This window comes from Candoia aspera, chromosome 1 (assembly GCF_035149785.1).
Source record: "Candoia aspera isolate rCanAsp1 chromosome 1, rCanAsp1.hap2, whole genome shotgun sequence".
NCBI classification, from domain to species: Eukaryota; Metazoa; Chordata; class Lepidosauria; order Squamata; family Boidae; genus Candoia; species Candoia aspera.
This window is the reverse complement of record NC_086153.1, coordinates 237,988,039-238,003,007: the sequence shown is the minus strand read 5'-3', so window position 1 is coordinate 238,003,007 and position 14,969 is coordinate 237,988,039. Positions and strand designations below refer to the sequence as shown.

At 40.3% G+C, this 14,969-nt stretch overlaps 1 protein-coding gene across 1 annotated transcript in view; it reads left to right on the top strand.

Moving 5' to 3' along the window:
- Window positions 1-14,969, top strand: part of LMNTD2 (lamin tail domain containing 2) — an 80,981-nt gene that overhangs the window by 53,393 nt on the left and 12,619 nt on the right. Inside the window, exons 6-9 of the mRNA XM_063317788.1 lie at window positions 4,333-4,452; window positions 5,370-5,482; window positions 9,540-9,688; window positions 13,746-13,962. Of these exons, the coding sequence (XP_063173858.1) occupies window positions 4,333-4,452; window positions 5,370-5,482; window positions 9,540-9,688; window positions 13,746-13,962 (599 nt within the window). The remainder of the gene's footprint in view (window positions 1-4,332; window positions 4,453-5,369; window positions 5,483-9,539; window positions 9,689-13,745; window positions 13,963-14,969) is intronic.

Sequence of the window (14,969 nt, the reverse complement as noted above, 5' to 3'; positions counted from 1 at the left end):
AAAAGGTTCTCAGACAGCAGGACCGGGGAAGACCCTCACTGGAGATGTGCAGCTTTACCAGCCCGAGCAGTTTGCTCTCGATTGGCTGGATCGACCAGTAACCTGACTGCCCTTAGGGTAATATCATGCATATCCAGTTGGGTTACACACAACATGTTCTGCTTGGCTTTTCCTATGAGAGTGCGTCCTTGTTCACTTTAGGAATAAGTGCGATTCTACGACTCAGTTCAGCTTGTTTTAAATCTTTCATGATCTGGTATGCATTCTTCAAGGTAAATTATTCTCCCCCCCTCTCTCTCTCCCTCTCTTCTTCCCCTTTTGTTCAAACAGTCTCTGGTTTTCTACTACTGTTGCTAAATCTTCCTTTTCCCGCAATGTAGTATCACACAGCCTGGATCTAAAGTTCCATCCATCAACACTAAAGGCCAGGGTGCAATTGCAGCCTATGACCATTAGAGGTCACACATTGCTTGTCAAATGTTGGCTCCTTACCCTCCCTTGTCCCTTTCTAGTATAGAGTGAACAACTCTGAAGATTCTAGATTATATAGCATTCGCATACAGACACATCATCCATGGATGCTCTCATTTAATCTATAACTTGCATGATTACAAATGTTTATGGCCAAATAATTTTTGTTCTTTCTAAACAAGCCCCCCAAAAGGAAATGAATCCAGTCACAAAACCACTGGAACAAGTAAGATTATTAATACTAATAGAAAATACAGTATAATGAATTCCACCAGATTTTATAATTTGGTTACAGCAGCAGTAACTTTGCCCTTGGTCTTTTTTGCCACTTTCTGTCTCTCACCCCATTCCTACCTCCTCTGAAGAACTCAAATAAACAGTTACTGATGTCCATCAAGGCACAAAGAGGCAGAAGCCACTGAACAACTAAACAACTGCACCCACCATCTCATACAGGCATCTGTTTCCCACAACAACCAACTCAAAAGATATTTCTGGAAAATAAGCATCCTCTTCCACTGTTTTCCCCAGCAATTTATATTCAAAAGCAAACAGCTCGAGCCAATTCAACTAGTTAGATCTATCCTCTGGGTATTTATCTAATGCTGTTTTAACTATGTATAAAATGGTGACCATCATAATGAAATATGGTTTTGCTTCATCTCCTATTCAGTAATTTGTTTCTCTATCAATTTCTTCAGTACAATTCAGAGGCTTCCATTTTTCTTCACTGAGTCTTTCTGATGATCTAGCTTGCATGGCATCTGTAGTGGGAAAACCATAGCCTTGACTATAAATAGCTTCGTTGCCAGTGTTTAATTTCCCTCCTCCCTCCAAAAAAGGTTAATTAATATCTGTTGAGTTTTGGGCCTCACAAGTTCCATGATCATTATTAACTTTATAAAAATTTCAATTTTAAAATTAATAATAATGAAAGTTTAAGGAAGTTCAGAATATATCCAGAGAAGAAGGAAAGTATGGGGAAAGAATGAAAGAGAGAAAGCAGTCTAACAGCATTAGGTATAATGCTTTTCTTTCCAAATTCCCCACCACCCCCAAAAGAAACAGTTTTAAATGCTTACAAAATATTGATTGCAATTATCAGTTGGAGCACAACGGGAGGGAATTGTGCTGTTTCTGGTATGGGTGACATGACAGTATTATTGTTGGTTTTATTGGTTTTGTTGTGAACCACCGATGATTATTGTATTTAAGATAGGTGGCTGTATAACAAAGAAATACATTTGAAATTAAGCAGAAATAAAACTACAATTGCTTTCATATTTATATTTGCAATTTACTTGTATGCTCATATTGTGGTGCACACATTTGTACTTGGTCTGGGAAAAGCTACACGAAACAATTATTTTCTGCACACAGCATGTCAGAAATTAAAGGGAACATTGATCTACAATCTATTTATTAAAAGAGTAGTCAGTGTTTCAACAACAAGAGAAGTGTTTTTATTCTAAGATTTCTCATGTGCTGATTTACTAGCACTCTTGGGTATCATGGAGGCCATTGCAATTGAAATGGCTCATCTACGTATCAAGGAGAGCTGGTTTGAGTATGCCCCTACTTCATGGGGGGCAGGGGGGGAGCTTAATGAATCACAATCTCTCCCACCCAGCACTGTGAATAAACTTTGCTGTTAATAAAGTGTGTCTGTGTCTTAATTAAAATATTGTAGATCACCCTATGGGAAATAAAATGCTGGATTCTTTATTTATTTGTTTTCTATGCTGCCTTCTGTTGGAAGTTAGCAAGGCAATGAACAAAATGCCAAAATAGTCAATAAAACCATCTTTAAAAGATTAAAACCCTAGTAAAAAATACTAAGAGTAAATTAAGAATAAAATGTGAAGACATGTATCTCAACACCTTTACTAAAATGTAGCTCTAAAGAAAAGGCATTCCTTAATTTGAAAGAATGAAACATGGAAGAATGAAACTACAGGTAGTCCTCATTGAACGGCTACTCATTCAGTGACTGTTCATAGTTACAACAGCACTGAATGAAGGGTACTTATGATGGGTCCTCGTAGTTGTGGCTAAATCCCACTTTGTCTGGATTTAAGCTCAGCTTCTTCACTCTTCTTCAGCCCATGATCAGACTCAGGAAATGTCCACAAATATCAGTCACTTTCTTGTGTTACTTGGCAAAAAACAATAGAGTTGGGTGGCATCAGCATACTGGTGGCATTTCACTCCAAAGTGGATTCATTCCTATAGAGAGAACAGAATCTTGGATACATAGATGAAAAGTTATGATGTCAAACAGTAGGGTCCTCCTTGTGTTTTTATAAAACCTGTTTTGAAAAAAGAAAGGGAAAAAAGTATCTGGGTCAACCAGTCATTCTAAAAGCCTTTTGGATGATGAGTCATTGTCCCCCTTTCCAATGGAATAACATGCAGGCTCCAAAATGCAGAAGACTGCTTAGTCAGTTCCCTTGTCCTAAGACAATAATGTTTCCATCTAATAATGCAAGAGCTGGCTCTTCTTCAGGCCACTGAGACTATTAAGTGACAGTAGTTTATATTATACTTGAATTATTAATTATTTTGGCAGCTAGACATAGATTCAGATAGCCTAGAGAAGGTATGATGTCCAAAGTGTAGACCTGAGAAGCCAAACAAAGCCCACAAGCTGTGCCTCCAGAGAACTGTTAAGGCTCCATCAGTAATAGCCAGTATATGGCTGGTCAGCATACAGTGCCTTGCTATATTTCATGAGGTACAAGTTATTTAGATTTCCGTTATTGCTAGTGAGGGATTCTAACACTAATCTGAAACACAGCCTTCATTTGTGGAATAATCTTCTAAAGATCAACTCCAAATTGGTATCTTGCCCAAATACCTTTAATAACACTGTTGCAATGGGAAGGACTTTTCCCACCACAAAAAGACTTGGAATTCTGGACTGATACATTTTTAGGGAGTTGATAGTCCTTCCATTTTTAAAACCTTACAATATTCAACATCTTAGTTCCCTTGTTCAAGTGTGCAAGGATGTTTGTAGTAGGAAAACTGCTTCCAAGGGCAGTAAAGCTGAAGATCGCCCACACCCCAGGAATCTTTTTAATTTCCCTTCCCGGAGGTCAACTGCAAAGAAAAAAGTCCTTTTTTTGACAGCCCTCCAAGCAATGCCATTCTCACCACCAGGGACCGTGGGAGTGTTTTTCTCCAGCAGTTCTAGCAGCAAAATTGATCGATCTTCCCAACACCTTTCTCCCTCTCTCTCCTTTGCAGCACTACCCAGCACTCCTCACACCTGCCTCAACTTCCCAGGGCCTTCCCAGTGTCCTTTCTCAACTCAGATGTCACCACTCTCCACTGTCCCCTTGCTTGACCTTCCCAGCCTCCCTTCTTCAATTCAGCCACTGGCACTATGTGGACACACTGCCCACTGGCCTGTCTGACCTTCCCAATGCCTTCCCTATCTCCCCTTCCCCTGACTGGGAACTCAAGCAGGAAACACATGCCTATCCCACCTGCTCCCCTAATCTTCCTGGTGCCTTCTCTCTCTTACTCAAACTTACCACGTCATATCAATTTTTAGGGAATCTAGCAAATAGCTCTTGGAACCTTCAGCTCCAGAGCTTCTAGTAAACCTATTTGGCTATAAAGGGGCGGAAGGTACATCAGCCTTTGGTGGTTTATCCAAGGCAAGAAGAGATCACTTTAGGATCCAGCTCACCTGAGCAATGTGGTTTTGCCACTGCCTGTCTACTTGATTTGGGAATCTTCCAGCCATCACATTCAACAAATAAAGGTGGAGAAGTAGATCATAAATAAATGAATGAATACTAATTTGATGGATAACAAGCTCTAATACTGTACAACATTTCCTTTCTTGCATAGCTATGGTCAGAGGTAGGACAGAAGATGACAGAAGACACAAGTAATGTAATGCTTCGGAGAATTCCAAAACGCACCAGCTTTGTTGATGCCTTTCATAAGGTCAGTAACTCTTTCGGTTGGGTGAGGTAATAAATTGAGTTAGATTTGAGGAAATAACAGGTTTGAGGATAAAAGGATATGGGGCATCAATTAGGAAAACAAAACTCAAAATTAATCCTGAAGCAATAATTTTATTAGGTCAGCTGAAAGTTCACAAGGTACTTGCAGGCTCTTGAACGTCCAGGTATTCTTCATAAGACAAGGTGGTTAAAAATCTAGCAAAAATATGTGGTTGGTGTTCAACCCATTTCTACTCCAAATCTATGCAGTGCATGCAGCCCCGAGCAATGCCATCTTTCGTCCTCCAGGATCTTCACTTAAAATCTGATGGCTGCACTATCAGTCTTTTTTAGAAAAAAAAATGGCTATAAATTCAGTCCCTCTCCATTCAGTGCTGCTACCCTTCTGCAGCCCTCCAGCTGTCAGGGGAGTGAGTTGCACCTTCCAACCTGGGAAAAATTGCCCACTCCTTGTCTTCCGTTGTGTGAAATACGTGTTGTGGTTTTTCTCCAATCGTCATCTGTCAAATGTTGGAGCCCAGAGCAACATTCCTTAAATCAGAGGGATGTTACTCCATGCAGATTTTTGTTGTGGGGGTTGTTTTAGATGCAAAACATATTAAAATGTATGCTGGACATTTTCCTGTAACCATGCTGCTCAGCTACTTCATAGATTGTGAAAAGGTGATAATTCTACCAGGTCTGGTCTGTTCCCATTTAGTTAATACCTGTTACATTGCCTTCTACCATTTATTATTCCTCACTCTGGTATTGAAGGAGTTTTGATCTGTCAGCATTGTGTCTGCTGGTGTGTGTGTGCATGTGAAAAAATACACTGTGTGCTAGTTACACATGCATACTGACACATATGTACACATTCAGTAGATTGCTTGTTATTATTCTAGTATGCTATTATCCATTTTTGTTTGTTTGTTTCAGTTTGGCTCCATGAATAGTGAAGACAAAGAAGAAATAATCAGCAGGTTAATGTCTGTTGCAGATAACTCAACATTAAACATTGATGGTAATCCAGAAGAGAGTTCACAAGAGAGGTAACTGAAGTGTACAAGCTTTCAGAGAAAAGGGACCAGAGAGATAATGGTGGAATTAAGCTCTGAAGGAAGTTGTACCAAAATGTTTGCTTAAGAACATACCCAAGAAAAGTGGGGCATCATTTAGATGGTCTCCTGATTTTGAACTTCTGTGTTTTGCTAAAGGAAAACCAAGACTTATTTTCTGGCTCTGTATATACTGTAAGCACATACATCACTTGCAACACTATCCTTTACAAGGTTGTGCTTAAAAGGCAGGTGGAGATGTTTACTCACAAGTAGAGTAGTATATTGGCTAAGCTTTGTTCACACAGCTTAACATGGTAGTTTTGCGGAACTTTATCTCCTAAAGAAACTTGGCCCCTTTATCTGCCTGCCTACCCTATTCATATCAGAGAGACCACGATTGTCAAGTTGGAAGAGAGAGTGCAGTGGTCACTATGGGGTTTTAAAAGCTTTTTGTTTTCATTGTTAAAGCCTTTCTCCTTTAAACTAAAGGTTGAGTAAAGACAGAAGCAACCTCTCTTCTTGTACATATTATTATTATAATATATATGCCACCCAACTCCCAATGACTCCGGGCAACTCACAAGTTTTGTTGTTTATTTGTCTAGTCACTTCCGACTATTCGTGACTTTGTGGACCAGCCCATACCAGAGCTTCCTGTCGGTCATCAACACCCTCAGCTCCCCCAAGGTCGAGTCCGTCACCTCTAGAATATCATCCATCCATCTTGTCCTTGGTCGGCCCCTCTTCCTTTTGCCTTCCAATTTCCCCAGCATCAGCATCTTCTCCAGGGTATCCTGTCTTCTCACTATGTGGCCAAAGTACTTCAGCTTTGCCTTTAATATCATTCCCTCAAGTGAGCAGTTTATTTCCTAGAGTATGGACTGGTTTGATCTTGCAGTCCAGGGCACTCTCAGAATTTTCCTCCAACACCACAGTTCAAAAGCATCTATCTTCCTTCTCTCAGCCTTCCTTATGGTCCAGCTCTCGCAGCCATATATTACTATGGGGAACACCATTGCTTTAACTATGCGGACCTTTGTTGTCAGTGTGATGTCTCTGCTCTTAACTATTTTATCAAGATTTGTCATTGCTCTCCTCCCAAGAATTAAATGTCTTCTGATTTCCTGGCTGCAGTCAGCATCTGCAGTAATCTTTGTGCCTAGAAATACAAAGTCTGTCACTGCCTCTACATTTTCTCCCTCTATTTGCCAGTTATCAATCAAGCTGGTTGCCATAATCTTGGGGTTTTTTTTTTGAGGTTTAACTTCAACCCAGCTTTTGCACTTTCTTCTTTCACCTTCATCATAAGGCTCCTCAGTTCTTCCCCGCTTTCAGCCATCCAAGTGGTATCATCTGCATATCTGAGATTGTTAATGTTTCTTCCAGTGATTTTAACCTCAGCCTTGGATTCATCAAGCCCAGCTTGTCACATGATGTGTTCTGCGTACAAGTTGAATAGGTAGGGTGAGCGTATACAGCCCTGCCGTACTCCTTTCCCAATCTTGAACCAGTCCATTGTTCCATGGTCTGTTCTCACAAGTAAAAACTTAAAGTAAAAACTTGTTACTCACAAGTAAAAACTTTAAAAATATACAATAAGAAACAAAAAGAAAGAATAAAAGGTAGCAAAGATGACAGAAACTGGATTGCAATGGAAAAAAGAAACACACTCAAATGATCTAAGAGGACTTCACTCACCCTTGCTAAAGGCCTGGGCAAAGAGCCAGGTCTTCAAGCCCCTTTGAATACCAGTAGGTGGGGGCCATCCTGATCTCGGGGGGAACCTCATTCCAGAGGGCAGGTGCTATGACAGAGGAGAGACACTTCCGGGGTCCTAATAGATGGCATTGTTGAATTGAAGGAACCCAGAGCCCACCAGCTGTGCCAGATCAAATCGGACAGGCAGAGGGAGACATGGGGAGAGACCTATGTTAAAATGTTCACAAAGCCTTGATTCAATTGAGATAATTTCCCCAGATCTCTTACTGGGGTAAAAACCTAGTGATCTCCGGGTGTACCTGACTACAACATGTCTGAGGCTAATAGGAATTGTAGTCCTTCAGGGTTGGGGCACCAGATTGGGAATGCTTTTCCTACTCTTCATTCATAGATAATAATATGGATTAGCTTCTAAGGAGCCCCTCCTCTCCTGATAAACTTATATCCATTCTCAAACCTTCATTCTGGCTTTGACTATACTTGGTTGGTTATCAGTAGTTACGGAGCAGCTATTGCCCTTTGCCTAATTTAGTGCAGACAACTTTTTTTTTCAGGGACCCAAATGGCCAGATTCCCTTCTCTTTATATTTTTTTTTCCTCTCAATTTTCTTCTCTCTCTCTCTCTCTCTCTCTCTGTCTCACTCACACACACACATTCTGCACTTCCACATTTCTCCCTATATGGAAAGCAAGTCAGATATAAATTTGGAGAAAAAAATTCAGGAACAATTCTGTAGAAAGAGGTGAAATAAAGCTGTCTGTCTCTAAAGAGGCTGTGGCTTTATATTGTGCTACATGAAAATTGCTTATTCTGGCCAGGATGCTGTTTCCCCAACCCATTTCTTTTAAAGTACCAGAATGCTATTAGTCCATACTAAAATGATCACATTTAGTTTGGGTTGAACACTCTGCTGATGGAAGGCTCTTGAATATTATGAAGACTTACCACTGGTACAAGAAGAAAGGCAGTTTTTCTCTTTCTCCTGTGGTTCCACACAATTTGCTTTCCACACACACACACAATTTTTTCAAAGGATCTTTTAACTTTTGAAGCAGATTATGGGGTGCAGAAGACTTCAGGGGACAGGAAAGGGAAGATGTTGACACCTGTTTCTCTCTCTTGCCTGATGAAAACCTCTATTAGACCCAAAGGCTATCCATCAGCAGAGGGAGTCCTTACCTTTACAAAGCTCTTCGAGATATGCCAATAATGTTATTCCAATATTATAAAATGTCCAATGGTTTGGCCCAATGAACATATTGGGAAATTGGAGACAGTGCTGCGAGCTTTCATGCAAAATGGCTGCCTCAGGAAACAAAATGTACATCACCTGGGATGCATTTCTTCCCTCTCTGCTACCTTCAGGAAGGAATAGGAGAGAGCAGTGCCCACAACTAGTCTCAAAGCTTAGTCATGGGGCTTGGCAGCTCTGATGTGGCCTGGCCTGCCTGAGCACCTTAAGGAAGATAACTGAGAGCAGGTATTTACAGCAAAGGCACACATCAGGTTTGGCCTCTGGAAGATAAAGTATCATCAGGACCTAGGAGAGCTCAGTGGAGAAAACTACTGTATAGGCTTCAGTAATCCATAGTACACACCTTAAACTCAACTGAGGACTTAAGAAGACCGAAGAACAGGTGATTCCTTAGTTCCATCCTTTGTTTCTGCTGATTCTAAAGATTCCTGATGCTTTCTGAAGGCCGGGGCTTCTGTGCTGGACAATGCTGAAACTATAGAAGAGTCTGAACCTGAGCTTTCTGATCATGGAAGGCTGTAGAAAGACAAACGAATGGGCTATGACTATTGCAGCAAGGTCACCACCTTATTCTGTATGGACTGGATTGGGACTGGCATGAAATGTATTTACTTGAACTACTGTATTTCTATCCCAAGTGAATGTACGGTGTGTGTGTGTGTATCCTGAAGCAGTTTACCATAATCATGAAAATATTTCAGAATAAACATGTTTGAAAAGGATTTTAAAGGACTGAAGTCAGTACTGGATCCCAACATACAGCAGAGGAGAAGTCACGTTAAAGGACAGGGATTGCCCTAAAGAAGGCCGGCCTCCAAGTCACCATGAAGTTGGCAAGTCCCACAGCACAAAGAGCAGGATCTCTCCCACCACCACCACCCCACCATGGTTGTGGGGGGCCTGATATAACTGAAGTTTTTCTTTAAGATAACCTGATGCCAGGTTTCTCTACTACAACTACAACTGGCTTTCTGTCTTTCTCATGAGCAGATAGAAATCCATTGCTATCTAATTTTTGCTTTACATGCAGGATAAGCCCCAGTATTCATGCAGAGCTCTCTCTGTCCCCACAGCTCAAGAACAGAGAGCAAACTTCCCTCCGAACTGTCCTCGCAAGCCATCCTCACTTCTCTGAAGTCAGAGTTCACCTTCTCTGAGAGCAAGATGACAGCATCTTCTTCAACCCTGCCTTCCCTGGAGGGCAGAGTTCCTGGACAGAAACGTAGGTGCAACTTCTCCCCTTTTCCAGTGGGGCCCCTGTTGCCTGGCTGAGTCAGACGTGCAGCACCCACATAACCACAGCACCCCCTCTAATCCAGGCCAGTTTCTTGATTTGTTCCATCTCTGGTATAAATAAACGACTGCAGTCGGTAAGGGCGGCAAAGATGAAACAGCCATGTCTTCACCTGAGCCCCACTCAGCTCTAGCTTTAAAACACAAAACCAGAGAATGGTGAATTGTACCTCCCATCTTGACCAGGATTATGAAATAATCTTCCCACCCTGATTTACTCTCATGCAAAACTGGGAAATCATTGTGCAGAGTACACAACCTGTGCAGATGAGAAAGGATAAATATCCCAAACCATCCTCACATGTTGGTGTTGAATTGATTCAGATAAATAATTCAGGATATTCCCAAATAAAAGAGTCTCTCATCCCATATAAAAGAACCTCGAAAAGAGTGCAGTGATTACTGGATTCACCGAAGACTTCTCATGAACAAACTTTATTTCCCTTTTTGTTTGCTAACTTCCATAGTATATTGTGGGAATACTGTGGCATAGTATATCCTGATTTCAGTGAAATGTTCAAAAAATTGCCTTTTAACATTATGATTAATAATCTAGTTAAGCATGGGCTGGACAGCATGTCTATTAGGTAGTTCCACAACTGGCTTGAAAATCATACTCAAAGAATGCTAATTAATTGTTCTTTTTCTAACTGGATTTGAAATATTAAGTAGAGAATCATTGGATTCAGCCATGGGCCTGGTATGCTTCAGTATTTTTTATAAGTGATTTAGACAGAAAGATGGAGTACATCCTTATCAAATTTACAGTTGAAAATTATCTTGAGAGGTTGGAGAATTTGGCTGAAAGGAACAATACATTTTAATACATTTTTCATTTTTTCACTTAAAAACCTAAGTACCACTACCTTGAATCGGGCAAATGGATAGGCAAAGAGGAGGGCATACTGGGCATGTTATATGAAAGGTTTTGGAACTCATGTTGATCACATACTGAATATGGACTAACAGTGTGACACAGCTGCTAATAAAGCAAATGCAATTTTAGGCTGCATCAATAGAAACATACTTTCCAATTCACAGTATATAATATTTCCACTGTATTTTGCATTGCTAGGATACCATCTGGAGTATTGTGTTCAATATGGAGCACAACCTGTTAAGAAAGATTCAGAGAAAATGGAACAGGTGCAGAGAAAGGAAATTAGGATGATCAGGGGACTGAAAATTATACCTTATGAGGATAGACTGGATGACCTTTGTTTAACCTTAAGAAACAACAAAGGGGGGAAAATATGATAGCAGCAGCTTTCAAGCATGGGAAAAGATGCCCCACAGAAGAAAGTCAGCTCCTCTTTTCTGTTGCCCTAGAGTGCAGGGCATAGAACTATATTAGATTATAGGAAGTAGATTCCAGTTGAATATTATCAGAAACTTTCTAAATTTTTAATAATAAGAGCAGTTTGATAGTAGAACTAATAAGAGAGGTGGTAGGCTCTCCTGAGCTGGATGTGATCAAATAGAGTTTGGAGATCCATCTGTTGGCAGCACATTAAATTGAATTCCTTTGCTGAACAAAAGTTGGGACCAATTGGTTAGATGGCCTCTATCAACTCTTGTCATTTTGAATTCTGGTCCAATGGAACATATTGTGGAATGAATGAAGATGGACTCATCTACCACTTGAGCGAAATTCCCTGAAGGTTGAAAATGCTGCACAGTCAAAAATGCCCTAAAAAGTGGCTCCAACCTCTCTCTTGCCTGCAACAAAAGGAGGTGGGGGGATGTGTTGCAACACAGCTCTAAGTTGTAAGTTTGTATGTGTAATTTGATAGCATATCATAAAGAGAGTCTGGGAAACATGACTATTGAGGAAGGATAGCATGAGAAAAAAATGGGTTGGGATAGCATCTTGTGCCTAGTGGGAAACTGTATATTGGAATGAAATGCTACTGTAGACTCTTACAGATATCAGCAAAAGGAAAACATATGAGAAAATTCCAATTAAAAACCTCTTTCTAAGTTATGATTACCTGCATAACCATTCTTAAAGCAACAATAATTCAGAGTCTAATGGAATGGGCGGCCATACCAAACTGAATAATTTAATTTAAAATGTAATTTAAAATGTAATTTAATTTAAATGCAATTCTCAGAAGTTATAGTAAATGAAGAGAGGCTCCTGTCCACATCTCTTCATGAAATTGACAGAACTGTTGACTGCTTGCTCCAATTTCAAGGAGTCACATTAGGCCACCTTTTCATGAAGTGCCTTGAAAAGCTGTCCAGTTACTGAACAAATAGTGTAATGAATAATATAGTTTTTTTTTAATGTAATGGCCATGCTTTTGAACTGTGGTGTTGGAGGAAAATTCTGAGAGTGCCTTGGACTGCAAGAAGATCAAACCAGTCCATCCTCCAGGAAATAAAGCCAGACTGCTCACTTGAGGGAATGATATTCAAGGCAAAACTGAAATACTTTGGCCACATAATGAGAAGACAGGACACCCTGGAGAAGATGCTGATGCTAGGGAGAGTGGAGGGCAAAAGGAAGAGGGGCCGACCAAGGGCAAGATGGATGGATGATATTCTAGAGGTGACGGACTTGTCCCTGGGGGAGCTGGGGGTGTTGACGACCGACAGGAAGCTCTGGCGTGGGCTGGTCCATGAAGTCACGAAGAGTCGGAAGCGACTAAACGAATAAACAACAACAACAATGTAATGGCCAATTTTAGTAATCCAGAAATCAAAAAAAAGAAAGGGAAAAGGGAAAGAGAGAGATTACAAACTTAATAATACGTATACATATAAAGTACACATGCACTTTTTCTTTGTTGTTATTGTTCTGGGGTAGGTGTTTGAGGCTTACCGTGGATGTTTTAATTTATGTTGTATGATTTTTGTAAAACACCAGGGATAAATATCAAAAGCAAATAGAAAACAAAAACTTGGAAATCACTTAGAAAGAAATTCTAACCTGTTTGTTCTGCTAATTTGTATCCAGGGCAATTTCCCAACCTCTTTAATAACACTGATTCAACTAAAGGTGTATTTTCATTTGCCAGTGTTTTGTGATAAGAAACCTGGCAGTTAACCAAAGAAATAGAAACAAAGTCTTATGTTGCACTAATTGATATTTTTTAGGAAATAAGGATAATATGCCAACAGCAAAATTCACCATGAAAAATTGCAACACAATTTTGCCTAATTTGCTCAAAACCTTTTGACCTAAAGAATTGCCTGATTGGTCATTGCCTTCAAAAATGGTAATTATGTATGAATCTAGCACAATCTAGAAGGCTTACAATTCTTCTGCTTCTCTCTATCTGTTAGTGCCCAGCTGACATTTATTTATTTATTTATTTATTTATTTATTTATTTATCAATCACATTTTTCCACCGCCCATCTCAACAATGACTCCAGGTGGTTTACAAGCAATTTTAAAACAGTAAAAATTAAATATCGATTTAAAAAGATATCCCTTGCACCCACATCTTCACAGCTTTTATACTTTTCCCAAATCCTAAATTTGGTGTCTTCAACTCCTCCAAACAATCCCACCTCCCTTTGGGAGGTCTGTAATTTCCTTGCAAGCTCTACACTGTCTGGTAAGATGACCCTTTATTTACTTTCATTTCCTTCTATTAATGTTAATATCCCAGGACCCTGTTTTGTCTACTGATTGCTTTCAATTATCACCCTGGGCACCTGGATTCTAGCACCCAAATTAATTTCCCGGCTTCCAGGGCAATCCTACTAATTTGCATGATATGTAGTTATTTTTCAGCCCTGCTGTAACCTTCCAGATTACCATACAATTTAGAATATTCATCTTAAACGTTTTTTAACTGTTATATTGAATACTACATCCTCTTTCAGAGCAGAAGAAGAAGGTGGAAGGAAAACAAAAACTTGGATTTCTCTCTCCAAACTGTAATTATATGAAATTACATGAAAAGTCATAAAAAGATCATGAAGACTTCCATCAGTGTAGAAATCTAATCTTGCTAGTCTCACCACTGTTCAGTGTCTAACCAAAGTGACAATACCATTTTCTCTGAAGTTTTACTGGCAAAGATTAATGGGTCACATAAGGATTGTGTTTTCACTTTCCCAATCACAGATTTGGTTCCCACCCTGGATCCTTGGAAGCTCCCTCAGCTTGGTTCTTCTCCTGGACAGCTGTCAGAGGAGGAAGTATGCCCCCACTTGGTGCACACGCCCTTTCTACAGGAAAGCAAACAGTGAGTGCCGCAGAGTTCAGCTGTCATGGAAGTATTGCTATTATTATTGTTTCATCAGAGTAAAGAGGATTTTTTTTTAGCCATTTATCAACAATGTTCCTGTGTGATGCACATGCTGCCATTTATATGGCATTCCCAGCATATACTGTAGAACACTCAGGATATGGCATTCACCGCATATCTGTGAGCAGTTGTGCAACAAAAGCTTTGAGTTCACAACTCTCCATTCCATTTGCAAGTCACCCCTGAGGCCCTTTAAAGCCCACTCATGTCCCCCCCACCTTTGTCCTTGTTATTAGCTGATTGAAAATACATTTGGCATGTTTGCTTGCACTGGTTTATCACCATCCTTCTTATAAAAACAACTATTATTGCTTTGAAACTTTGCTTTTCCATACAGTGCTTTGAGCACCAGCATGCTTTGATAGTTGCTGCTACTTCTTCCTGGGCTTACTCTTGGCCCTGTTGCCTCTTTCCCCACTGCACATCCTGTGATCTTCTCCCTGAGCAATGCTTACCAAATAAGAGGGCAAGCTGGGCTGAGGCTGGCAAGCAGGGCAGGCAGGCGGGCTGAAAAGTGCATGGAAAGTGCATTCTAGCTTGACTTGAAACAAGAGGGAAGAACAACCTGTTTTCCAGAAGGGCAGGAACTGGAATTTCTTGCCCTTTAGGGGTCAACAGCTCTATCTGACTGCTGGTCTTGTAAGATGGCTGGGTCCATGGTCAGGAGCAGACCCCAGGTAAAATTCTCATGAGACAGGACATATTTTTTCCAACCCAGCAATAGTAGTGTTAGTTCCAGAAGACGAGGTCAGCTATATCAGAGCAATAAGCAAATTCCCAATTACATTTGGTAAAGCAACCACAAACTACTTTTCCTTTGCCAGTTGTACTCAGTTGTACTGTATGTGTATTGAGGTAAACCCCATGGAGACCCATGAGACTTACAGATAAGTATATATTGGACCTTGCTTCATAGCAACTAGTCAGCTTTTCAATCTGTTCTG